The sequence below is a fragment of the Hemitrygon akajei genome, chromosome 12 (assembly GCF_048418815.1).
Source record: "Hemitrygon akajei chromosome 12, sHemAka1.3, whole genome shotgun sequence".
NCBI classification, from domain to species: Eukaryota; Metazoa; Chordata; class Chondrichthyes; order Myliobatiformes; family Dasyatidae; genus Hemitrygon; species Hemitrygon akajei.
In genome coordinates, this window is record NC_133135.1 from 54,420,999 (window position 1) to 54,446,674 (window position 25,676).

General features: G+C 40.4%; 1 protein-coding gene across 1 annotated transcript in view; it reads left to right on the forward strand.

The window, feature by feature from the left end:
* The window catches only part of negr1 (neuronal growth regulator 1), a 434,855-nt gene that overhangs the window by 314,706 nt on the left and 94,473 nt on the right, over window positions 1-25,676 (forward strand). The window contains exon 4 of the mRNA XM_073063112.1: window positions 10,576-10,710. Coding sequence (XP_072919213.1) covers window positions 10,576-10,710 — 135 coding nt within the window. The remainder of the gene's footprint in view (window positions 1-10,575; window positions 10,711-25,676) is intronic.

The following is a 25,676-nucleotide window of genomic DNA, read 5'->3' on the forward strand; positions in this document are numbered from 1 at the left end:
CCTGGGTTTCAGCACTTAAGTTACAGAGAAAGGTTGAACAAGTTAGGTCTCTATTCATTGGAGCGTAGAAGGTTGAGGGGGGATTTGATCGAGGTATTTAAAATGTTGAGAGGGATAGATAGAGTTGACGTGAATAGGCTGTTTCCATTGAGAGTAGGGGAGATTCAAACGAGAGGACATGATTTGAGAGTTAGGGGGCAAAAGTTTAAGGGAAACACGAGGGGGTATTTCTTTACTCAGAGAGTGATAGCTGTGTGGAATGAGCTTCCTGTAGAAGTAGTAGAGGCCAGTTCAGTTGTGTCATTTAAGGTAAAATTGGATAGGTATATAGATAGGAAAGGAGTGGAGGGTTATGGGCTGAGTGCGGGTAGGTGGGACTAGGTGAGATTAAGAGTTCGGCACGGACTAGGAGGGCCGGAATGGCCTGTTTCCGTGCTGTGATTGTTATATGGTTAAAATTGCGGAGCAGACTTGATGGGCTGAATGGCCTACTTTTGCTCCTATATCTTATGGTGTAATTATTTCTGGCTCATGCTGTGTCACTTGCTAAACATGATTTAGCCTTTTGCCAGTTTATATGCACTGGATGATAGCATTCCATGCACCATTCTCCTTTTGCATTGCCCAGAATCTTGGACTATGGTTTTCTGGGTTGTTAATTCTGGCATAATATGGTCTACACATTGCATTGTAAAACTGGGAGGCTTGCAATGTGTTAAAGTTCTTCCCCCACATCATTGGAATCTCTCCACCCATGCCCCTCCCCAAGTTGTAACAGCAACAATCTTTCACCCACCTCTTGAATTATAATTTATGGCCCCTGACCTCATGAGACCCACTATTTGCTGCCAATTTCTGTTTCTACTTCAATATACTGTCGACCTCACTACTCTCCAGATTGCTCAACAGTCTGCCAGCTTTTCTCCTTTCCTGATCCTACTAGAGTTTTCTGGTCTTTCCTAAGACTTAGTGGTAACTTCAATCACCACTGTCTTGAACTGATTCTACAATCTACAAATTCAGCATTCAAGGACTCTTTTGAACTCTTGTTCTTCAGATCTTTTTATTCGTAAAGCTTTTGCACATTGGTTGTTTGTCAATCTTTGTCTTCTTATGTATATATTTCTGAGAAATTTTATTATATTTCTTTTTTCCCTGTAAATGCCTGCAGAAAATAAATGTCAAGGTAGCATATGGTAGCATATATCTACTTTGATCTTAAATTTACTTTGTACTTAGAACTATTCTCATGACTTCCCATCCTTCAGTTGTCTGCTGGCCTCACTCACCTGTGACGTGAGGGTGGTCTGTACACCTGCTAATAATGATGCTGTACTACTGTGGATTTGTGACACATATCTGCAATGCAAATATTCAAATAAAGACAAAATGTGTGACTTTAAATTTGGAGAATTTCACCTACGTGATTTAGTACATGATCTAATGTGAAGCCGTCACTTGTTCTTGGTTCTCACTGATATGGGAAAGTGACTTGTAAAATATTGAAATCTTATGGGTTTTTTGATTGGTCACATCATTGTCAAGAATTCATGCTCCACTGATAACAATTGCTCTTCTCTCTCCCTGGACTGATGACGCTGTGGTGAGAAGCCTGGCTCCAGCTGGCAATTTTTTTTCTCTCTACCATCTGCTAGAGTTTGATGAAAGGCAATTACTGTTCCATATTTTGTATATCCCCAGATTTATATGCTTTATACTACTACTGTTAAAGCTTGTTCACACCTTCTATGGGTGTGTTATTCTCGCAGCTTCTCGACTACAGATGACCGCTATACCTTCACTGTGTTTCCTTTGCCATCTTTTCTCTTCAATTAAAATGCTCTCAGCAATTCCTCAGACACTCCTCTCCAGCTTCCATTTGTATGAAGAGACAGAAGTTGAGTCCTGATGAAGAGTCACAGTCCAAATAGTCAACTGTTTATTCTTCTTCATAAATGCTGCCTGACCTGCTGAGTTCCTCCGGCATTTTGCATGTATTGCTCTAGATTTCCTGCAGAATCTTTTGTGGTCCATCTCTATACTCCCCTTCTCCCTTATATCTCCCTTTTGCTGATCTCCCACTTCTTTCCACAACTTTCTCCTTCTCCTGAATGCTATTCACAAAAAAAAACATTCCTAAACTTTAGAGTAAATCCTCAGAACTTCTTATAAAACTAATTAAACTAAGAGAAAGAGAAACTAAAGGGAGATGCAACAACTTTGTAATGGAATGCAAAAAACACAAAACAAAAATATATTGTGTCCATAACTAGGAAAACAAAATAGAACTGCACATAAAAAATAAGTAACAAAATTAGATTTAAAAAATTACCAAACATTAAAGTCACAAATTCATGATTGGATTAATCTCTTAGAAGTTCCATACCTGAGCAATAGAACAAAAGATTCATTTAAATATACAAATAGCTGCTAGTTCCATTGATGCAGAACACAATTTAAAGTAGCAAAAGTAACGTTCTGGGTTTTATTGTTATACACTACATATTTATACAACTACAGACTATTTGCCCCATGCAAGTTATTGATGACTTTCTTGTGATGTTCTGGAGCTGTGAGCATCATTTACTTTGCTGAGCTACTGCAGGGAATAATTATTAAGTGAGAAAATTTGTTTGTGATTTGGGCATGAATTGTGTGGTCATTAGTAGCTATTGGCATGAGCTATTTGTATCCATTCCTTAAATAAGATATCATTTTACCACGCAAATAGTGCTTTGTTTCATGGGATTGATAGTTCAGCAGACCTCTGGTTGAGCTGTCAGTGTCAGGGCTGACAAAAAAAGTCCTTCTGTATGAGCACACACTCCTGGGGAGCCTGAACATCCTCCAGTGAGCTGCAAAAGAGACAGGCACATTAAATATCACATGGAAAAGACATTCTAGTTTTGTTTTGTGTTTTTGCATTCTGTTCCAAGGTTATTTCATCTCCCTTGTATGTTTTTAGTGTCTATTTCTGTTATTGTAATCAGTTTTATATAAAGTTCTGAAGATTTACTTTAAAGTTAATTATTCTCCATCTGGTTCCTTGCTGCTAGATTGGACAAAAGATGGAGATTGCAGTTGAAGGGGCAGGGAGGTGGAGGGATAGCAGACAAATGATCAAACGGGAAAGGGGAAGTGATTGGGGGGGCAAAGACAGGAGAAGGGAGAGAGGAGAGACATATCAAAGAAAGTGGATAGGGGACTAGAGGGTGAGAATGGAGAAGACGAATTGGGAGGAGGTGGAGATTAGACTGAGATGGAGAACTCAGAGTTTCTGACTGAAGAAAGGAATTTTGAATGAGTGAGGACGGATAGACAATCAAGATCAGATGGAGAGACATTTAGATTGCAGGAAAGAGAACTGAAAAATGCACAGCTGTCATGTCAACCAAGTGTGACAGATGTCCGCCCTCACTGTAAGAGCAGTACTACTCCACTCATCAAAGTTCAAAGTACATTTATTATCAAAGTATGTACAGTACATTTTATTATATACAACCTTCAGATCACTCTTTTTACTGGCAGTCACAAAACAAAGAAACCTAATAGAACCCATTTTAAAAAGACTGTCAAACAACCAATGTGCAGAAAATAAACAAATCTTGCAAAGTATGCTGTGACCCAGAACATTGGCCTGAACCATGTTATTATATTATTTATAAAGAAGGTCTTAATATGTTTGAATAGTGGGATGTCACATCCATTGTAATTAATTGAACATGTGTTTTGCAGTTGCTCTGTGCAATAGCTAAAATATGAGCCACTAAGTAAAGTTTTTCCATGCCATGTGGCACAAAATAAATTTTCCGTCCTGGCTACTTTCGTTGAACTCCTAACTTGTTTGTCCCTAGATCAACATTAGAAAATACATTCATGTTCAACGTAATGTTTACACTTGCTTCTAACTTGCTATTGGAAGTGCATTTGAAGAAATGTTTACTCTCACACAGAGCTTTTGCTTGCCTATTTAGCAATTTACATGTAATATAAATTTATTTAAATTTGACTAAAAAGCTATATTGTGTTAGTTGTTTCAATTTTTAAAAATAGCATGCTTTAAGACACAGGAGAGATCTGGCGTACTTCCAGTAATGAGTTTAATGGAAGAAATTGCATAAATAATGAGTTTAAATAAACTGTGAAATACCTGTTGCATCAAGATCTGTGTTTGTTGTTAGTTTGAATAATTAAGAGCAATTAAGGCAGGAGCCTCACTACCTGATGTAATATCACATTAAACATTAATGAGAATAAAAAGTGCCTCGACCGAGTGCAGTGGGAGAAATTCAATATTGTTTTATGTATTTTTGAGGTCCAGAATAATGGATGTGGGGGCAGAATTCAGGATCCATCAGTGAATAATTTTCACCAAAAGTGCACAAACTGTCGAGCTGAATTTCCATCTGGGCCCTCCATGTCAGAGACTGGAGCACAATGCATTTGCACAGTGATTGTATGTAATTATCATCGTATAATTGCAGAAGCAAATCTCAGCATTTGTTCCATGCAATCTTTCAATTCACAGAACCTCTCAGTGATGAGTTTGATCTGTCATGCCATTGAAACACCACCTTCTTTGACAATGGAGGGGTCGATGCAATGTTTAACAAATATTTTGGAGATACAAGTGTATCACATCAGCTTGCTAGATCAAGTAAAATGGAATATAAAGCGTGAACATAAAGAAGGAAATAAAGGGAAATCTATCAAGATTGCACACATTGCACTACTTTTAATAGTGTCCAACAAAATACACCTTCTTACACAAGGGAGAAACTAAAACAAATTATTTGTGTCCCAAATTAAGAAAACACTTGAAGAGTTTTATCTGATCATTTCAAACAACATTGTCCAGGATCAGAGCTCTTTCAAGGTCAGGGGCCAAAATGCAGCTTCTGGTCATGAACAGTGTGTAATGATGACTGCAACATGCTGATTTTGTGGTCAATGGCTAGAGGATGATAAAGTTTATTAGGGATACGATGGGAGTCAGTGCTCGGCAGAAGCATCACTTCAAATAACCCTTTAATCAGAGAAGGCATAATTGTAACCCATGATCAGATGATGGAATTCTGGGAGTATTTCGCATTGCTTCTGAGCCAGCTCTTCATAAACATAGGCATTGATGTTGAAATTTATCATCAGCATTAATGTCCCAGCACAGCTTTTTGTCATCTGATCCAGATCAGAATCCCAGACACAATGACCCTCATTGTTCTATATGTTTCTGAACATGGAGTACCTCCAGTGGGCATCTCACTGTGTGGAGAGGTACCACCAATGTTGCTTAACAAATTTCTCCAGATCCACTGCCACATTTAGTGAGTCAACCTCGAGTATTCTCTCCCAAGCCAACATCCCCACTATTAAGGCACTAATTATGGTTGCTTCATTGGGCAGGCCAAATTGCTTGAATACCTGATAGCAATCTCCAGAAGCTGGTGATTTATTCCAAGCTCTACCAAGACAAGAGATTATCAGGTGGATGAAGAACTCCAACATCTCCACTGACTGCTGGGTATCCCTGGACCACAGCCGTTCAAAATCGGCTTTAAAAACAGCAAATCAATTTGTTGCTCTGTGTAAATGGTGGAAGTAACACTCGGAAGCCAACCACTCGTCCGCCATGTGCCAATAGTGGTACTTCTGCAGGTTCCACAAAGCACCTAACACAGTTCAAATTTCGAAAGTTCAAAGTAAATTTATTATCAGAGTACATACATGTCACCACATACAACCATGAGTTTCTTTTTCTGCGTGCGTACTTAAAGCTAATGCAAGTCATATTCATTCCAGATGATCTGCTGAAGAAGAGAAAGGAATTAAAATTAGTCCTAAGGAAATAAAGCCATAAGTCTGTGTCTAATCAGTCTGTGTCCATCAGTCCATGTCTAATCAGCAATTGCTTTTGGATAACATTGTACTAATGGTCAGGGAAAAGGCACAATGAACCAGAAATTACTGAGAAACAGCAGCAATTCTGTTTGTGACATGGAAATCCTGAAATTTAGATCCTTTGCACTTAATATCTGACTGTTCTCTCACATTGGACTGTTCATGGAGTCTAGGAGCAGAATATTTTCTTCTGGCAGTTTCTCAGTGGTTGACATTCTTTGCATAATCATTACATTAAGAAGAACTGGTTGAGAAGGTAAAATGTAATTCACACCAACTTGAATTAACTTAGTTAACTTAAATATGTTGTGTTGATTTGTGGTGTATTTGTGATTTTCTTTGAAAGATTGTAGCTTCACTGCTTTGCAATACCATTTTATATTTTAGTAAATGTCAAAGATATTCAGAAGCATTCATTTTATTGGTAGGTTTGACACTTAGTGGATATGTGTGACTTAGTGAGCAGTCAGTCCATTTTCTGTGAGTGGAACTTAGCATTTTTCGAGGTCATGTAGGTTCTGTAGGTCACTTTGGGGCTCACAAATCCTTAGGTAAGTACTGACATGGCAGTTAGGAAAGCAGCAAGCACAATTGGCTATCTTCTCAGAATTTCTGGGCCATTGGAGTTGAGCTTCTGAAATAAAAACAAATATCGCTGGAAACACTCAACAAGTCAAGTAAATCTTCTCTCCTTCCCAGGGCTGACGGAAGAGTGTTTGATCTGGAAGCTCTTTCTGTTGATGCTCTCTGACCTGATAAGTGTTTACAAATTTTTATATGTTTACTTCTGATATAAGACCATAAGATATAGGAGCAGAATTAGATTATTTGACCCATTGCATCTGCCCTGCCATTTCATCATGGCTGTTTCAATTTTCCTCTCAGCCCCAATCTCCTAATATCCCTTCATGCCCTGACCAATCAAGAATCTATTAACCTCTACCTTAAATATACAACGACTTGGCCTCCATTGCTGCCTGTGGCAAAGAATTCCACAGATTCACCACCCTTTGGCTAAAGAAATTTCTCCTTATCACCATTCTAAAAGGACACCCCTCTATTCTGAGGCTGTGACTTCTGGTCTTAGACTTTTCCGCCATAGAAAATATCCCCTCCACATCCACTCTATCAATGCTTTTCACCATTTGTTAAGTTTCAATGAGGTCAACCTTCATTTTTCTTAATTCCAGTGAGTACAGCCCCACAGCCATCAAACACTCTTTATGTGGCAATTCATTCAACCTGGAATCATTTTTGTGAGCCTCTTTTTAACCGTCCCAATTTCTGCACATCCTTTCTTAGATAAGGGGCCCAAAACTGCTCACAATACTCCAAGTGAGGCCTCACCAGTGCTTTATAAAGTCTCAACAGTACATCCTTGCTTCTATACTCTAGTCCTCTTGAAATGAATTTGCATTGAAACGCATTGCATTTGCCTTCCTCACCACAGACTCAATCTGCAAATTAACCTTTAGGGAATCCTGCACAGGGACTCCCAAGTCCCTTTGCGTTTCAGTTTTTTTTTGTATTTTCTCTCCATTGAGAAAATAGTCAGCTCTTCAATATCTTCTACTAAAGTGCATGACCATACACTTACCAACACTGTATTCCATCTGCCATCTCCTTGCCCATTCTCCTAATCTGTCTAAGTCCTTCTGTAGCCTCTCTACTTCCACAAAACCACCTGCTCCTCCACCTATCCTCATATCATCTGTAAACTTTGCAACAAAGCCATCAATTCCATCATTCAAATCATTGACATATAATGTAAAAAAAATTGGTCCCATGTAGACCCCTGTGGAACACCACTAGTCACTGGCAGCCTACCAAAAAAGGCTCCCTTTATTCCCACTCTTTGCCTCCTGCCAATCAGCCACTGCTTCATCCATGCTAGGATCTATCCTGTAATATCATGGATTCATAGCTTGTTAAGCAGCTTCATGTGTGGCACCTTGTCAAAGGCCTTCTGAAAATCTAAGTACACAACATAAGCTGATTCCATTTTGTCGACCCTGTTTGTTATTTCATCAAAGAATTCCAGAAGATTTGTCAGGCAAGAGTTTCCCTTGAGGAAACCATACTGGCCATGGCCTATTTTATCATGAGCCTCCAAGTACCCTGAGACTTCATCCTCAATAACCGACTCCAACATCTTCCCAAACACTGAGGTCAGACTAACTGGCTTATAGTTTCCTTTCTTCTGCCTCTCTCCCTTCTTGAAAAGTGGAGTGACATTTGCAACTTTCCGGTCTTCCAGAACCATTTCAGAATGTAGTGTTTCTTGAAAGACCATTACTAATTCCTCCACCATCTCTTCAGTCACCTCTTTCAGAACCCTGGGGTGTACACCAGCTTTTCCAGGTGACTTATGTCCCTTCAGACCATTCAGTTTCCCAAGAACCTTCTTTCTAGTTGTGGTAACGTTACACACTTCATGACCCCTGATATCTGGAACTTCTGCCATACTACTAGTGTCTTCCACAATAACGATTGATGCAAAATACTTATTTCTCTTTCTCTTATTATGCTCTTTAACTTAGCACCTAACTCCCTGAACTCCCTATGTAGAACTGCATCACTCATCCTATCCATTTCAGTGGTACCTACATAGAACACAACTTCTGGCTGCTCACCCTCCCTCTTAAAAATGCTGAGGACTCAATCCAAGATATCCTGGACCCTAGCACCCAGGAGGCAATGTATCATCTGGGAACCTCGTTCTCACCCACAGTACCTCCTGTCCATTCCCTTAACTAACGAATCCCCTATCACCACAGTGTGCTTCTCCTCCACACTTCCCTTCTGAGTCACAGAGGTAGACTCAGTGCCAGAGACCCGACCACTGTGACTTTCCCCTGTTGGGTCAGCTCCCCTGACAGTATCCACTGGGGTACTCTACACTAGCTCCTTAACCCCTTTACCCTTTCTCGACTGTCACCCGGTTTTCTGCCTCCTGCACTTTTGGTGTAACTACTTCTCTATACATCCTATCTATGATTCCCTCAGCCTTCCAAGTGATCCAGAGTTCATCCATTTCCAGCTCCAACTCATTAACGTGGATTGTTAGAAGCTGCAGCTGGATGCACTTCTCGCAGTTGTAGTCATCAGGGGCACTGGAGGTCTCCCTGCCTTCCCACATCTTGCAAGAGAAGCATTCAGCTACCTAGTCTAGCATTTGTCCTAGCTGAACAGATATAAAGAAGGGAAGAGAAAAAGAAATTCAACCTAGAGCTTTTCTTTTCTTTGTTTTCTCTGACTGAAGCCTTGGAAAGCTAACGCCTCAAAATCACCACACGATGGTCCCTGCGACAAGGTCACTGTGCTTACCCCTGCCTTCCTTTAATTTGCTCTTGCTAGTCAATCCGAAACGCCGATTGGTTGCTGGTCAAAACTCTTTTTCACTGTAGTGACCCACTGCAGTCACAGAAGCTTTCCCCATCTCCTGTAATAACTAACTTTTTAAACCTTTATGTTAATCTCTCATTGTGGTTAAAGCACGGCATAAGAAAAGCAGTTCTAAACTTCCAGGCAAAATTTGATTAATGGAAGCATCGTCATCATTCACCTGTCTATGTTCCTGTTACACAACTCCTGATTCCTGATTCATCCTCCTGACCACCTGGAAGGTGAAGAGAACCATTAAGGCTGAGTCTTGATCAAGGATTTTTAAAGAGCACACCCTAAAATTCTGTTTTATAATGGTTAAAGGAAAGCATTTTTTAATCTGCACTCTCCTTTATTTATCTATATCAGTATTCATACAGTATTGGGTGTAGACTAGAACATAGAAATTTAGAAACATAGAAAACCTACAGCACAATACAGGCCCTTCGGCCCACAATGCTGTGCCAAACATGTACTTACTTTAGAAATTACCTAGGGTTACCCATAGCCCTCTATTTTTCTAAGCTCCATGTACCTATCCAGAAGTCTCTTAAAAGACCCTATCATATCTGATAAGTCAGAAATTATCGAAGGCTAATTGGTCTTCATCATAAAATGCCAATTACATTCCAGCAGGCAGCTTGAGCTTCAATACAGACTGGAACTGTGGCCATTACATTGATCTTCCTGTACTAGTGACAAAGATTAAATACATTTACTCAAGCTGGTGACTGAAGTTCGATTGTATTTGTTATATTTCTGATATTAATTTAAAAAGTAACCACGAAGATGTCCCTTTACTATATTTTACATATGGATTAAGAAACTTAAGAAGGTGATTGTATATAACTTCTGTATTTCATTTCTTTTTATGTATATGATGAACAAAACCAGTTAATATTAGCATTCCTGAGACAAGTAAAGCTGTTTCCATCTCAGCTCATTCCATTGATGTCAGATTACCTAATGTAAGAACTAAAAGTGGAATAAATCCTCGTTGTTGAAGGGTCACTGAACTCTATTACTGGAATAGTTGCAGTCTGGTCAGTATGTGCAAGGTTTCAAAGATATGTACAGGAACAGTTACAGGGATCATGATTATACAGACCTGGTCTGCGACATTTAAGTACTAGTTTTTATTTTCAAAAGGTCATTTGTCTGGTTTTCCTCGATGCACGGTATGAGCAATTCTTAATGCCTTTATCAAAATATATCTCACAAAGTATTCATCTCAAATTATAAATCTTGTAGCCAAGCATATTTTGATCTTTTAACATTGTTTTTACATTTCAGCAAAAGATTTTATCAGCGAAGGTGAATACCTCGAGATTTCTGGCATTACTCGGAACCAAGCTGGAGTCTATGAATGTATCGCAAACAACGATGTGTCAATTTCAGACACACGAACAGTTCGCATTACAGTGAATTGTAAGTTGCCTTTAAAAGTATACATAAAACATCAATTTTTGGATTTTAGTGTTCTTACTGAAAACAGAATATAATGGAAACTTGCCACAGATCTTGCAATGTGAAAATAAAAAAGTTCACATTGAGGGAGAAACTGGTATTAAGTCAATCAAGTCATTAATTTCTCTAAGGTGTGGACTGCACATTTGCTATGTACTCCTCAGAAATGAATTTTCTGTGTTTAGTTCTGACTTGCATCATTTTTTGAAAATGTTACTTTCTTTGCTTTCGTGTTTTAATCCTTTCAACTCTGAATTAGCCCATGGCACAATTATATTAGATCCATTGTTTTTGCATCAGTGCAGTTTTGAGAGCATTGAGTATGGCAGCTTAATGTTACGCTGCTCAACTCAGAAACAAATTCAAATCAATTAGTGATTCATTTCCTGTGCACAATTTAAAATTCTTTCCTCGAATCTCTCAGCTTCTCTGCCTCTCTTTCCTTTAAGATAGTCCTCAATATCTAGCATTTCAACCAAAGTCATTTGCCCTACTATCTCCTTACAGGTTCTCACAAGTTCCATTCCTGTGAATAGTTCACAACTTGGATGGTTAGGAAATCAGAAATGCTGTCATGGATCGAGTTCCCAGGCAGCAAAAGATGGCTGTAGCCCCATGTCTCAATGTGTGTAACTTTGTTCTCCTTATCTGTGGAAGCTTGTTTTTGATAGGAAGGGAGTTAAGGGAAGGTTCACCAGACTGATTCTGGGTATATCAGGACTGACATGTGAAGAGAGATTGGGTCAATTTAGCTTATATACGTTAGAGTTTAGAAAGAAAGGGGATCACACAGATACTTAATAGTACTGAAAGATTAGATGCAGAAAAAATGTTCAGGAGTCTAGGACAATCTGCAGATAATGGAGCATCAGCAAGATTGAGATAAGGGGACATTTCTTTTCCAAGAGTGTGCAAAGCTCATGAAATTCTCTACCACAAGAAGCAGTTGCAGTCTAATTGTTAAATTGATTTTTTTAAGAGTTAAGTATTGTTCTGAGGTCAAGAAAGATCAGTGAATATAGTAAGAAAGCTGGAACTGGGCACTGAATTTGCAAGAATAACCATGATCATACTGAATTGTTGAATAGGCTTAAAAATTGAATAGCATGCTGCTGCTCCTGCTTTCTGTTTCTATGTTTTCTGTGTTTCTGTAATAATTTTCCAGTTTCTTGCTCTCGCTTGTAGCAATGTCCTAATAAATGTAGAACATTATAGCAGAGGGACAGACCTTGCAGCCCATGATGTTCTGCTGATCTAAATAAATTAGTAATCTAGTTTAAACTAATCTCAAACTAATCCCTTCTGCCTACATAATGTCCATATTCTTCCATTTCCTGCAAGTTCATCTGCCTGTTTAAGAGCCTCATGATTGCTTCTTTTGTATTTGCCTACACTACCACCCTTGACAGCATATTCCAGGCACCCAGCACTCTCCGAGTAAAAAAGAATGGCCCTACACGTCTCCCCTGAATTTACCCCCCCTCACCTTAAAAGCATGCCCTCTGGTATTAGATATTTCAACTCTGGGAAAAAGAAATCAGCTCCCTACTCTATCTATGTCCCTCATAATCTGATAAAGCTCTATCAGATCTACTTTCAGCCTCTGCTGCTCCAGACAAAACAACCCAACCCTGCCCAACCTCTCTTATAGCACATATCCTCTAATCTAGGCAGATTCCTGGTAAATTTCTTCTGTACCCTCTCCAAAGCCTTGACATCCATCTTCCTATAATGGGGAAACCAGAAGTGAAAGCAATACTCCAGCTACAGCCTAACTAGAGTTTTATAAAGCTGCAACATAACTTCCCAGCTCCAGAGCTCATTTCCTCAACTAATGTGGCAAGAATGCCATTTGTCTTCTTTACTGTGCTATCAACCTGTTGTTTAGAAGCATGTGGCTCCCTCTTTCCTCTCTACAAATTTCATTCATTGATCTCCATTTGTTTTATGCCAATTATCACACAACATCTCTACATCATGTACATTTGAGAGCTGAGTACTATGTGGCTTTTTTGATACAATGAAATACCAACCTCTACTGTTAGATGAACATTAACCTTCAACAAAAGAGATAGGATATAGGAACCTGCTGACAACACAATTCCAGCTGACAGTGTGTACAATAAGGAGATTGTATTGAGGCTCTGGGGAGATGTGGAGAGGCAGTGTGAATAAACAAGTCTATGGCAGATAGAATATAGTGTGGAAAAATGTGATGTAGGAGAAGTAATAAGGAACAATACTTCCTAAATGGTGAAAGATACAAAAGTGAACCTGGTTGTTTTTCCACACGAATCACTGAAAGTGAACATAGCAAATGGTATATTGGCCTTCCTTGCAAGAGTATGTGAATACAAGAATAGAGACTTCTGCTGATTATATAGAGCACTGGAGGAGCTACATGGGGACAATTATGCATAGAATTGCTCCCAAATAAGGAAGGTTACAATGTGATCTGCAATTACAGGATTACAATTGAGAATGCAGAAACACAAATTAATGATTGAAGATTCACATACTACCAGTTTGTTATACTGTATAGGTTAAGCAGGTTGAGTCTAAATCCCTTGAATACAGAGGAATGAGTGGCAATCTTATTGAAATATATAAAGAAAGAATAGTAAAATAATAAAATGTTTGATTTCACATATGGAAGTAGTTATGTGTTAGTTCGAATATATTTTCAGGCAGTTGAAGATCTACATGGGCTTGTTTTTAAGGTGAACCAATGCAGTATAGATGAGACACACACGAAGTGCTGGAGGAACTCAGCAGGTCAGGTGGCATCTATGGAAAGGAATAAGCAGTTGACATTTCGGGCTGAAATCCTTCATCAAGACAGGTCTCAGGCAGTATACATGAGTGTGTATTTACTTTTAGGAACTGTATACCATGTGATATAGCTTTTAAAACTTTTTTGCATCAGTCACTGTAGTTAGAAGAATGTTGACTATCTTGAAGAAAGGATGGATGTATTGCTGACAGCAATTTGTGCAGTTTGTGAACAGCAACACAGAGGGGAACGATGGGCTTTACACCGAGCCTAACTGGAACAGGGTAATTGGTTTAGGCAGCAAGTGAACAAGAGAGAGAAAATCAGAGTGAGAGAGATGGAGAAACCCAGTTGTCTGTAGAGTAATACAAGTTCAATCTCTTTCTTAAGTAAGGAATCATTCCATCAGGAATTGGTTTTGCATAATTTCCATTCTTAAATATTTTAGAACCACTTACATTTAGTGTTGTTTTACTTTACCATGGTAAGCATGATTTATGCATCTTAGAATGTTGCGTCTACTGATGCTTCAGACTTTACTAGAGCTAATTCTTTGGCATTCAGAAAGCAAGGGCTCTCCAAACTACATTATCCTTCCTTGGTCATCTCCACATCTGCCTTCAGGAAAATCTGAAATAAAAATAACTTGAAAAATCAAAGAGTATGTATTATCTAAATCAAATATTATCTATGGGCATACCAAATTAATTTAAACCCTCCACAAGCGAGAGAAAATCTGCAGATGCTGGAAATCCAAGCAACACACACACAAAATGCTTGAGGGACTCAGCAGTCCAAGTAGCGTCTTTGGAAATGAGTACAGTCTATGTTTCAGGCCGAGACCCTTCAACCGCACTGCTGATGCAGGATCTCGGCCCAAAATGTTGACTATACTCCTTTCATTGATGCTGCCTGGACTGCTGAGTTCTTCCAGCATTTTGTGTGTGTGGCTTTATTTTAAACCCTTCTGCAAATGATTGCTCCCTCTCACATATGACTGTAGTATTTGCTAGACATAAATCAGAGCACAAGATCCTTGGATGTGGCAGTGCAGTCATTTTTTCCCAGATTTTGAAACAATATTTGACCACTTATACCTGACTGCACAGTTACTGATAGCTTTACTACATGACAATTAAACTTCAGCTCACAGATCTTTGAATTCAAATATCTTTCTCAGAGTGGCCTTCATCAATAAGTTACTGTGACAATATTAGTTACTAGATGTGTCTTTTCAAGATCCTGTATTTTCTGTATAATGCTGCATGTGTATTATTTTCAGCTTCATTCTATTCCCAGCTGTACAGGCAAAAAATTAGACGCAACAGAGAATTTACAGGGAATGAAAATTAAGAAAAACAGAAGCTGAAAAAGTGAAATTAAAACATAAAATGCTGAAAGCAGTCAGCGTCAAACTGTGTTTGTGGAAATGTTTCCGTTCCAAGACTCTTCATTGGAACTGGGGGAGAGGGGTGAATGAAGTGAAGCTTGATGCAGGATTTCAATTCCAAATATTGTCAATTACCCACAGATGCTGCTTAAGCCCTGAGTTCTTCCAAATGATTGAATGTTATTGTAGGGAAAGCAGAAATTAGTATTCAGTGGTAGAGAGGTGGGAAAGGAGTTGGAATTGGTTTATTTTTCTCACATATACCAAGATACAGTGAAAAGCTTGCCTTGCATTCTGTTCCTACAGATCAAATCATTACACAGTGCTCTGAGGTAGAACAAGGTAAAAAAAATAGCAATGCAGAACAAACCATAACAGCTACAGAGAAAGTACAGTGCAAATGAACAAGGTACAGGATCTTAATGAGGTAGATTATTAGGCAGCGAGTCCATCTTATGGTTATTGCATTAAAGAACAAGGTAGTATTCTTGTAACAGCAATGTTGAAGCTCTCCTTGAACCTTTCAGGCTTTTGTGTCTCATGCTTAATACGTGAATGTTGAAGACAGAATATCTGGGGTGAGTGGGGAATTAAGTGTAATGGGGAAAGGTGGGTAGGTGGACATGAGCCATGTCAGATCAACCATGGTCTTATTGAATGGTGGAGCAGGCTCGATGGTCCGGACGGCCTACTCCTGCTCCTACTTCTTATGTTCTTATGTCTTTGCTTATGCGCACAAGAGATTGTGTTGATGCTGGAATTCTTGAGAAGCACATACAAAATGTTGGAAGAGGACAGATCAGGCAGGATCTATGGAGTGAAATGAATAGTCGATGTTTCGGGCAGAGACCTTTCTGGAAAGGAAAGGGGTAGAAGCCAGAATAATATGGTGGGGATGGTGATGTACAAGCTGGCAGAGGGTGTGAGAGACCCGGTGAGGGGTAAGGGGAAGAGCGATGATATGAAAAGCTGGGAGGTGATTGGTGGAATAGGTAAAGGACTGAATAAGAAGGAATTTAATAGGAGATGACAATGGACCATTTTAAAAAGGGTGAAGATGGGAAATCAGAGGGGGGTATTGGTAGGTCATGAGGGCAGGTGAGAGGTTAATCAGAATGAGAAATAGAGAAAGAGAGAAAAGAGGAGAGACAGGAATAGAGGGCAGTGATTATTAGAAGTTAGAAAATCGATGCTTACGTTATCACGTTTGAAGCCACCCAGATGGAATATGAGGTATCCTGACTCCCTTATCCACTCATCCCTCCTTACTGATCTCCCTCCTGACACTTTTTCCCACAAGTGTGACAAGCACTACACCTCTTCTCTCATCACCATTCAGGGGCCCAAACAGTCCTTCAGGTAAGACATTGTTTCATTTGTGAGTCTGTTGGGGTCGTTTATTGTATGCAGTACTCCAAAGGCAGCTTCCTCAATCAGAACTGATGCAAATTAGTGGATCATTTTGTCAAGCAACTTCGTTTTGTACACCAGGATCTCTCAGTAGCTACCCATTTCAATTCGACTCTCCATTCCCATACTACATGTCTTTCCATGGACTTTTCTCCTGTCACGATTGAGGCCCAACTCATATCTTGATTTCTTGTAAATGTCAGGGTCACTTGATTTTACTACTGCAGACCTAGATGTCAGTAGGGAGTGTATCTCCTGGTTCATCGATGGTTTCTGGTTTGAGAACACCTGGACTGCTCTCTTTTGGTCTTTTAGTCTTCTTATAGAGACTGTGATGGTATTGACAGGTAGAATAAAGGGAACTTTAGCTGTTCAGAAATGTAACGACGTGAGGTGGCTTGAAGCGTGAAGTGTGCTAAAAATCTTTATGTAAAAACATAATCACATCAGACCAGCCTGTTAAAGTGAAACTCGGTTTTGGTGGTTGTGAGTGTGGTGAACTACATATACCTGTCTGGACACGCCCCCCCCCCCCCCCCCCCGCTGACTGCTCCTGTGGCTCCTCCCACTGACCCCTGTATAAAGGTGATTGGAGGCACTGCTCCTCCCTCAGTCTCCAGGATGTTGTCTGATGGTCTCTTGCTGCTGATAGTGCTCTCTCTTCCAGCTAATAAAAGCCTATCTCTCGCCTTATGTCTCCGAGAGTTATTGATGGTGCATCAGTGAGTTATGTACATTTCATCCAATTCCATTACCCAATCTAAGCTCCCCGCCCCCCACCTCCAGAATTCCCTAAAACTGCCATTGTGAGCCTGTCGGAAGCTTGAACAGGCCGCTCAGCTTGGATCCTGTGTTCCATGGACAGAGGAATAACAGATACCTCTGGCTCGTCCAGAGCTACATCAACAGGCTCATGGTCATGTTGTGACACCAGGAGCGTGGCAGTGGAATACTCCAAGTCTTGCTGGGCTGGTTTAAGACAAGCTACTGAAATACGTTCAGGTTTACCCTTCTAATCTATGATAAGTGACTTTTCTCTCCATTCTAAAACATGGAACAGGTCATTGTAAGAGGGCCTAAGGGGTTGTTGGTGTATATCATGGCGGACAAAATCAAATGAGGTTGAATGTAGGTCAGCAGGAACCCAAGGGTGCTGTCTGGCACGATGGGATGTAGGAACAGGTGAAAAGGAATTGAATTTAATGAGGAGGGCGAAACGCTGTTGAGAGGCCGATCAGGTGGTTGTGGCATCAGGAATGAAATCTCCCGGCACTTATAAAGGCTGCATGTAGACCAACTCTGCCCTGAACAACTGCAGGTCCTCCTTTGGAGTTGTTCTGAGCCTCAGCAGGACCCACGGGAGACGATCATGCCAACATTCATCCATCAGGGAAGGCCTCGGAGCAGCCTTTAAGGAGCAGTGAAACTACTTGAATAGGCCATTGATCTTCGTGCTGTGATGTAGCCTAATGCTTAGGTTCTGGGCCATTGCAGCCTAGAGGTCTGAAATGAATTGGGGACACGTTCAGAGGAAATATCAGATGGGGTGCCAATCTGAGCAAGGTTCACCAGGTGCTAATGAATGCCCAGGCCACATCTGTGGCCATTGTCAATGCTAGAGGGATGACCTCTGGCCACCTGGTGGTATGGTCCACCATAGTAAGGAGGTGCGTGAAACCGCGGGACGGTGTAAGAGGACCAACAAGGTCCACATTGACATGGTCAAACCATCTCTCAGTGACCTCAAAAGGTGCTAATGGCACTCGAACATGACAGTTAATTTTTGCTTACTGGCACTCCACACAGGCTGCAGTCCAATCACCCACATCCTTTCTGAGGCCATGCCAAAGAAACTTCAGTTCAACTTTAGTTTCTGTGAGGCCTTTCGGCCCGGATGTGAGAGGCCATGTTTGGAATTAAAACCAATCCGTCTGCAGCTTGTGGGCGTGATGGTGGGGTGAGGGTGACTGGTTGAAATATGGCAGAGGAGAGAAACCCTATCCTCTCCAAACTTAATGTCAGCCAACTGCAAGCCCATGACTGCTGTTCAGTAAGCCGTAACTGGGGCAGTAACTTGGTTGGCTGCCATTCTGGCATAGTCAACCCCTATGTGTAGAGCCTCAACAGTTGGCCATGAAAGGCAATCAGCCACAGCATTATTTTCCCCCTGAAATGTTGAATATCAGTTGTAAACTTGGATGTGTAGGCCAGGTGATGTTGCTGCCATGCAGACCAAGGGTCTGATATTTTGGCCACTGTGTGCATGAGGAGTTTGTGGTCAACAAATGCAGTGAACTGGCGACTCTCTAGAAGAAAACCAAAATGGTAGACAGCTAGACAGAGGCTGAGAAGCTTATGGTCAAACATGATGTACTTCCTTTCTAGAGGCTGAAGCTGCCAGCTGAAGAGGTTGTCACTCGCCTCCAGCCAACTGTTTGTACACAGCACCCACAGTATAGTCAGAGGTACCTATAGTATTGGCTATGGGGTCTTTTGTGGAAGATGTGATGGCCGAGAAAGTCAATGGTACACAACCCAAACTGGCATTTACCAGGGTTAATAATCAACCTGTTTTGGCTTACGTGCTGGAAAAGTGTGTGGAGATGAGATAAGTATTCAGATTTGGATGCACTGGCAACAAGTATGTCATTGAGATAAACAGAAAGAACATCTAAGTCTTTTAATGTAGCATCTATCAGCTATTGGAAAGTGTGTGCTGCATTTTTCAGCCCTAGTGGTATGCGCACAAACTCAAAGAGGCCAAGTGGGGTTACCACAGCCGTTTTGGGAATATCCTCTGAGCACAAGACACTAACTAGATCCTAACTAGCCCCTAACTAGATCGATTTTGGAAAAAATTAATTTTCTGACTAAACGTGCCAAAGAGCCTTGGATGTATGGTACTGGGTAGCAGTCAGGGGTGGTGGCCTCAATAAGGCATCGGTACTAGCCACATCAGCAGCAACCAGCATTGGACTTAGAGACCATATGGAGGGGTGAAGCCCAGGGGCTGTTCGACCACTGTACAATGCCAAGTCTTTCCATACTGGCAAGTTCAGCCTTCACGGTTGCTAGCTTTTCTGGGTCCAGTCTATGCACATAAGCGTGATTCGTCAGGCCGGTTGTGTGAACATGGTGCTCAATCCCATATTTTGTGACTGTAGTAGAGAATGTGGACTTGCTGAGGTGGTGCCTGCTCTAGACAGAGTCGTTGTGGGGATCTTACTGAGGGAGCAGGATAACGACCCTAAATCCCTGACATCCACAAGCTGGCAGTTCTTACGATCAACTAACAGTCCTTGGGCACACAGGAAATCTACGCCAAGCAGAGGTGTGGCCTCTTTAGCTAGGACGGTCCCATATGTAACATTGCCTACAGAAGCCGAGCATCTTCCATCATGACCCTGCTGCGGTTGGTGGCCTCCAATGAGGTTTTGTCACACTTTCCCTTCTCATGAATAGGCTGTGCTGGCAGCACACTCACCTGAGCACCCGTGTCACGCAGGAAGCATCACTCTGAAAGGGTGTTCGTAATGAACAGTAGACGACCCTGACAGCTGGAGCTCATGGTGATCACAGACCTCTGACGTCCTGATGCACAGGCACCATCAAAGCTGAAAGGCTGTCGGCACTTCCAAGCGTTCCTACCAAAGCAAGCATGGTAAAAACTCAGACCCGGCATTGTCATTTCACAACTGCAGGCGTCCATATGCTGGAGGCCTGGCTGACTGGGTTTATTGAGGCAGAGAAAGGAGGAGGAATTATGCACAACTGGCTAGCTGACTGTAGACTATCAACCATTTTAGCAGGCTCCTTATAGTCCTTCACGGATGCATTAGCAAGGCTATGCAAACTTGATCAGGCATTTGGTGCATGAAAAGTTCTTTAAAAATAAAACAAGGATTGGTGATTTCCAAGGAGAGACAACACATGGTACATTAGCTCTGAAGGTTTACCAGTGCCAAGGCCGGGCGTGGAGAGCAACTGTTTGGTGCGCTCTGAATCCGATAGTCCAAAAGTCTGTGAGAGGTGAGTTTTCAGTGATCCGTCTTTATCATGTTCAGGTGGGTGTTCTAGTAGGCTCACCACTCTTGTAGCATGGAGTTTCTGTGCAATGCTACCACATAGAAATATTTGGTGTTATCGATGGAGATTTCTTGCAATGTGGATCGTGCCTTAGCTTGTACAAGTCAAGCGATGGTATTTTGCTCCAAAACCTCTGGCAGTTTCAACACGACTGCATCGACTGACATGTTCAATAACTCTGGGATCATCCTAGAGTATTGGGGTCACCAATGTAGGTTTTCGCAAATAAAACAAAGTAAGGTGTTTTATGTTTAGTGAAACCCATTACATATTCTATTGAACCCCAAAACCTAAACGCAAAAGCCTCTGAAAACTTTTACATAAAAATGTCATCACATCAGACCAGCCTCTTAAAATGAAACCCCAGCTAAATGTCAGTGGTTGTGAATAATATACATTTCTCCCAACTACAGGAAAAAGGAAATATCTTAAATAGAGTAAGACCATATGGATTAATGGTGGCAGTAACAAGTATATTAATTCATTTTCTGTGTAATATGTTGTTAGTAGAGAGGCTGTGAGACATGCCATGTTATTTTATTGCTGCTGCAACCTAAATCTTTTGGTCTTTTCTATAATATTTACTGGAGTTAGCTGCTAGTGGAGGATGCATAGTTGGTTGCTCTTTAATAGTGCCATTTCACATACGTTAAGGAGTTATGAAAAGTCCAACCACCATTACGAATTCAATTTGTAGCAGTATGACATCTCAGGGCATAAGATAATTTCTCAGTAATTTAGCTTTGACCATCAATCATCTGCATATCTTTAGGACAGTCCATTAACTTAGAGACAAATTGACAATTATGCACCTTGTTACGTGATAAACTGTCCAGGATATTGATTGTATTGCTGAAGATAAATGCATCAAAAGAAACGCTTACATCATGGTACAGACCTAAGTGAATAATCTGATTAGTTGCAGCCCTAGCCGAATTGAAAATCAAACCTGCTTTCAGCAATTAGTTGAGTATTGCTAGGAATTGGATAATATTAGTAAATAGTAGCTAACATAATCACACCCTGATCCACCTGTCTGATATTTTGTAGGCCTTAATGACATTCTGCACCATCTCATAAAGACCCTCCTATCTGAGGGTGTTGGACAAACCTTCAACCTTTTAATATTGAAGTCTCTCATTGAAATTTAGCTTAAAATTGCCACTTTGCTCTGAGGTTTCATATATGTGTCTAAATTGCCACATTTTAAACTATCCGGCAAACTTCAGTCAGAAAAATACTGATTATTAACCAAATCAGATCTGTATATAATGGAATCATATTATATTACCAAATGAAATGCAGCTTAACTTGTATATGCTGGAGGCACTCAGCACAAGAGAAGTATTAACCAACAGCATTTTATTTATCCACCTACCTATTCATGCAATTGCACCGGGAAATTAGAGTAAAAATAAACTGACACCTATTATCAATCAAGAGAGTCTAAATTACCATTAACACAACAACAACTGAAATGCTTTACAATATCTCATTTGTAGCTCTGCTTTCTTAATAGCAGTTGTTACAAAGACCATAAGACAGGTGCAGAATTAGGCCATTCAGCCTATCAAGTTTACGTTGCTATTTAACCATAACTGATTTACTTTCCCACTCAACCTCATCCTCCTGCCTTCTCCCTGTAAACACCAATGTCAATACTAATCAAGAACCTGTCAACCTCCACTTTAAATATACACAATAACTTGGCCTCCACAGCACCTGTAGCAATGAGTTTTACAGATTCACCACCCTCTGGCAAAATAAATTCTTCCTCATCTCCTTCTAGGGCTGTTTCCTCTGGTCCTAGAATCTCCCACTATTTCAATGATTCAATGGTTCAATTTAATATCAGAGAATGTATACAGTATGCAACCTGAAATCCTTACTCTTCGTAGATGTTAATGAAACAGAGGAAAAATCCCAAAGAATGAATGACAGAGAAACGTTAGAACCCCAAAGCCCCCCATCCCCTCCCATGCACAAACAGTAGCAAAACCATCAAACACAACGTGCAAGTAATTGCAAAACCCCCCAGAGATCATAAGCTGAAATATCTTCTCCACATCCACTTCATCGAGGCCTTTCAATATTCGGAATGTTTCACTGAGATCCCCCTTCATTCTTCTGACCTCCACTAAGTACAGGTCCAGAGTCATCAAACGCTTCTTGCATGTTAGCCTTTTCATTTCTAGGACCAATCTCGTAAATCTCCTTTGGACCCTCTCCAAATCCAGCACACCCTTTCTTAGGTGTGAGCCCCAAAACTGACTCACAGTATGTGAAACGCCATCTGACCAATGCCTTTTAAAGCCTCAGCATCACATTCTCGTGCTCATTTTCTAGTCCTCTCAAAATGAACAAACATTGTATTTGACTTTCTTGTTACCAACTCAGCCTGCAAGTTAAGCTTTGCACCTCTGATTTTTGAATTCACTCCCCACTTAGAAAATAGTCTGCACTTCTATTCCTTCTGTCTTTATTCCTTTTCTTGGCCAGACATTTCCCTACACTGCATTCCATCTGCCACTCCTTTGTCCATTTTCCTAATCCTTTGGCAGGCTCCCTACTTCCTCAATGCTACTTGCCCTCCAACTATTTTTGTATCATCCACAAGCTTGGCCATAAAACCATCAATTCCATCATCCAGATCATTAACATAAAACGTAAAAAATAGAGGACCCAACATCAACCCTTGTGGAACTCTATTAGTCACCGGCAGCCAACCAGAAAAATCCCCCTTTATTCCCACTCTTTTCCTTCTGCCAGCTAGCCATGCTAGTGTCTTTTCTATATTACCTTGGGCTCCTATCATTTAGCAGTTCATGTGCGTCATCTTGACAAAGGCCTTCTGAGAATCCAAGTGAACAACATCTAGTGACTCTCCTTTGTCTATCCTGTCTGTTATTTCCTGAAAGAATTCCAACAGATTTGTCAGACTAGATTTCCCCTTAAAGAAAGCATGCTGATTTAAGCCTATTTTATTGTGTGCCTTCACATATCTCTTAAAATAAAATTTGATTCAGCTATCCTATACCCCAATTTAGAAAGTTTTTTTACTGTCTGCATTCATAAAATGCCCTGGCAGGATTTCATTGTTAATCCTGAACTGGAATAAAATGATGGTGAAATGGCATAAATTTGACAAATAAGCTTGTGTGTTTTTGGACAATTTTGCATCCCTCATAAATGCTCATTTTCATTTTCAGATCATCATCCTTTGAGAATATCATCTACCGGTATTTCCAGTTTTAGTCAGATGTGAAAATAACATAATTCTGCAATTTTTTACTATGTTTTTCAATTAGCTTTCCTTTCTGAATTACTGCTGGAGTCTAGTTCTGTTTACATGTAAGCAGTTAACTATTCTTAAGCAACTTAAATTTATCTTCTTACATATCAACTTAATTTAGCTCAAGCTAATAAACTCCTGAAAAATATAAACATTTGAAAGAATCTGATGTTAATTGTTTTGAATTTTTTTTTCCATCTTGGTGTCCGAAAGATAGACTTCTGAGATACTTGACTGGTGTACAGTAGGGAAAGTGCATAAACTGGAATCGTGGTGCCGCTCGATACCAGTCCTGACCCCTTCTTTTTATATATTTAAAATTGGGCTTGGACTCTGATCCTGCGGCCACACTCCAAACTAATGAGCTATAAACCATGAAAAATTTTAGTGGGACAAAAATATGGAAATTGGCTGAATTATTGATAAATCTTGCACATAAAGTGAAGAAAATTAATTTGGAGAAAGAAAATAGAGCCAGAAACATAAAGTAGGGAGAAATTTTTAAAAAATCAATTTGTTACTTTAAAAAAATCTTTAATAACAGTCTATTATGGTTTCAGTTGGTTTCTAGACCGAGAAAAGCTTGGCTTTCCATTAAACATAGATCAGGTAGCACTCCAGTTAGCCTCGACTGGAACATAATGTTCATGTCTTTAACTGCTGCTTTGGTGTGCTGCAGTGCAAAGGTCAGAAAGGTGCTGGAGGTCAGGTGCTGATGTTAGTATTGCCTGACTCATCTTTGAGAACAGCACCAATTTCAGATTGATTGGGTCTGGGGTTATTTAGTTTTGTGCTTTGTGCCAACCACTCCTGGCATATAAATAACACCCTTGATTATTTGAGTAACTTACTGAATATGCTTTGTTTATTATTTCTAATTTCACTATATATTGTTTTTAATTTACTGTAGTGAAATGTATTTTAAGCTACATATACAAAATGCTGGTGGAACTCAGCAATGCCAGGCAGCATCTATGGAAAAGAGTACAGCTGACATTTCCATAACACCATAAGACACATGGCCTGTCAAATCTGCTCCGCCATTCAATCTTGACTGATCTGTTATTCCCCTCCTCAGCCCCATTCCCCCCGCCTTCTCCCTATGACCTTTGATGCTGTGTCCAATCAAGAACCTATCAAGCTTTGCCTTAAATATACCCAACAACCTGGCCTCCACAGCTGCCTGTGGTAATAAATTCCACAATTTCACCACCCCCTGGCTAAAGAAATTTCTTCACATCTCTGTTTTAAATGGATGCCCCTCTATCCTGAGGCTGTGCGCTCTTGTCCTAGACTCCCTCACCATGGGAAACATCCTTTCCACATCTACTCTGTCCAGGCCTTTCAACATTCAAAAGATTTCAATGAGATCCCCCCTTATCTTCTAAATTCCAGCGAGGACAGACCCAGAACTATCAAAGTTTCCTTATATAATAACCCTTTCTTTCCCAGAATCATCTTTGTGAGCCTCCTCTGAACTCTCTCTAATGCCAGCACATCTTTTCTTAGATCAGGAGCCTAAACTATTCACAATACTCAAGGTGAGGCCTCACCAGTGCCTTACAAATCCTCTTCATATTAATGCTAACATTGTATTGCCTCCATCACCACCAATTCTACTTGCAAGTTAACCTTTAGGTTGTTCTGCACAAGGACTCCCAAGTCCCTTTGTATCTCAGATTTTTGGATTTTCTCCCTGTTTAGGAAATAGTCTGAACATTTATTTCTACTATTAAAGTGCATGACCATGTACCCTTAGGCCTTTTAGTTTTTTGAGCACCTTCTCCCTTGTGATAGTAACTGCACTCACTTCTCTTCCCTCACACCCTTCAACACCTGGCACACTGCTAGTGTCTTCCACAGTGAAGACTGATGCAAAATACTCATTTAGCTCATCTGTCATCTCCGGCCTCATTTTCTACCGGTCCTATACTCACTCCCATCTCTCTTCTATTTTTTACATATTTGAAAAAGCT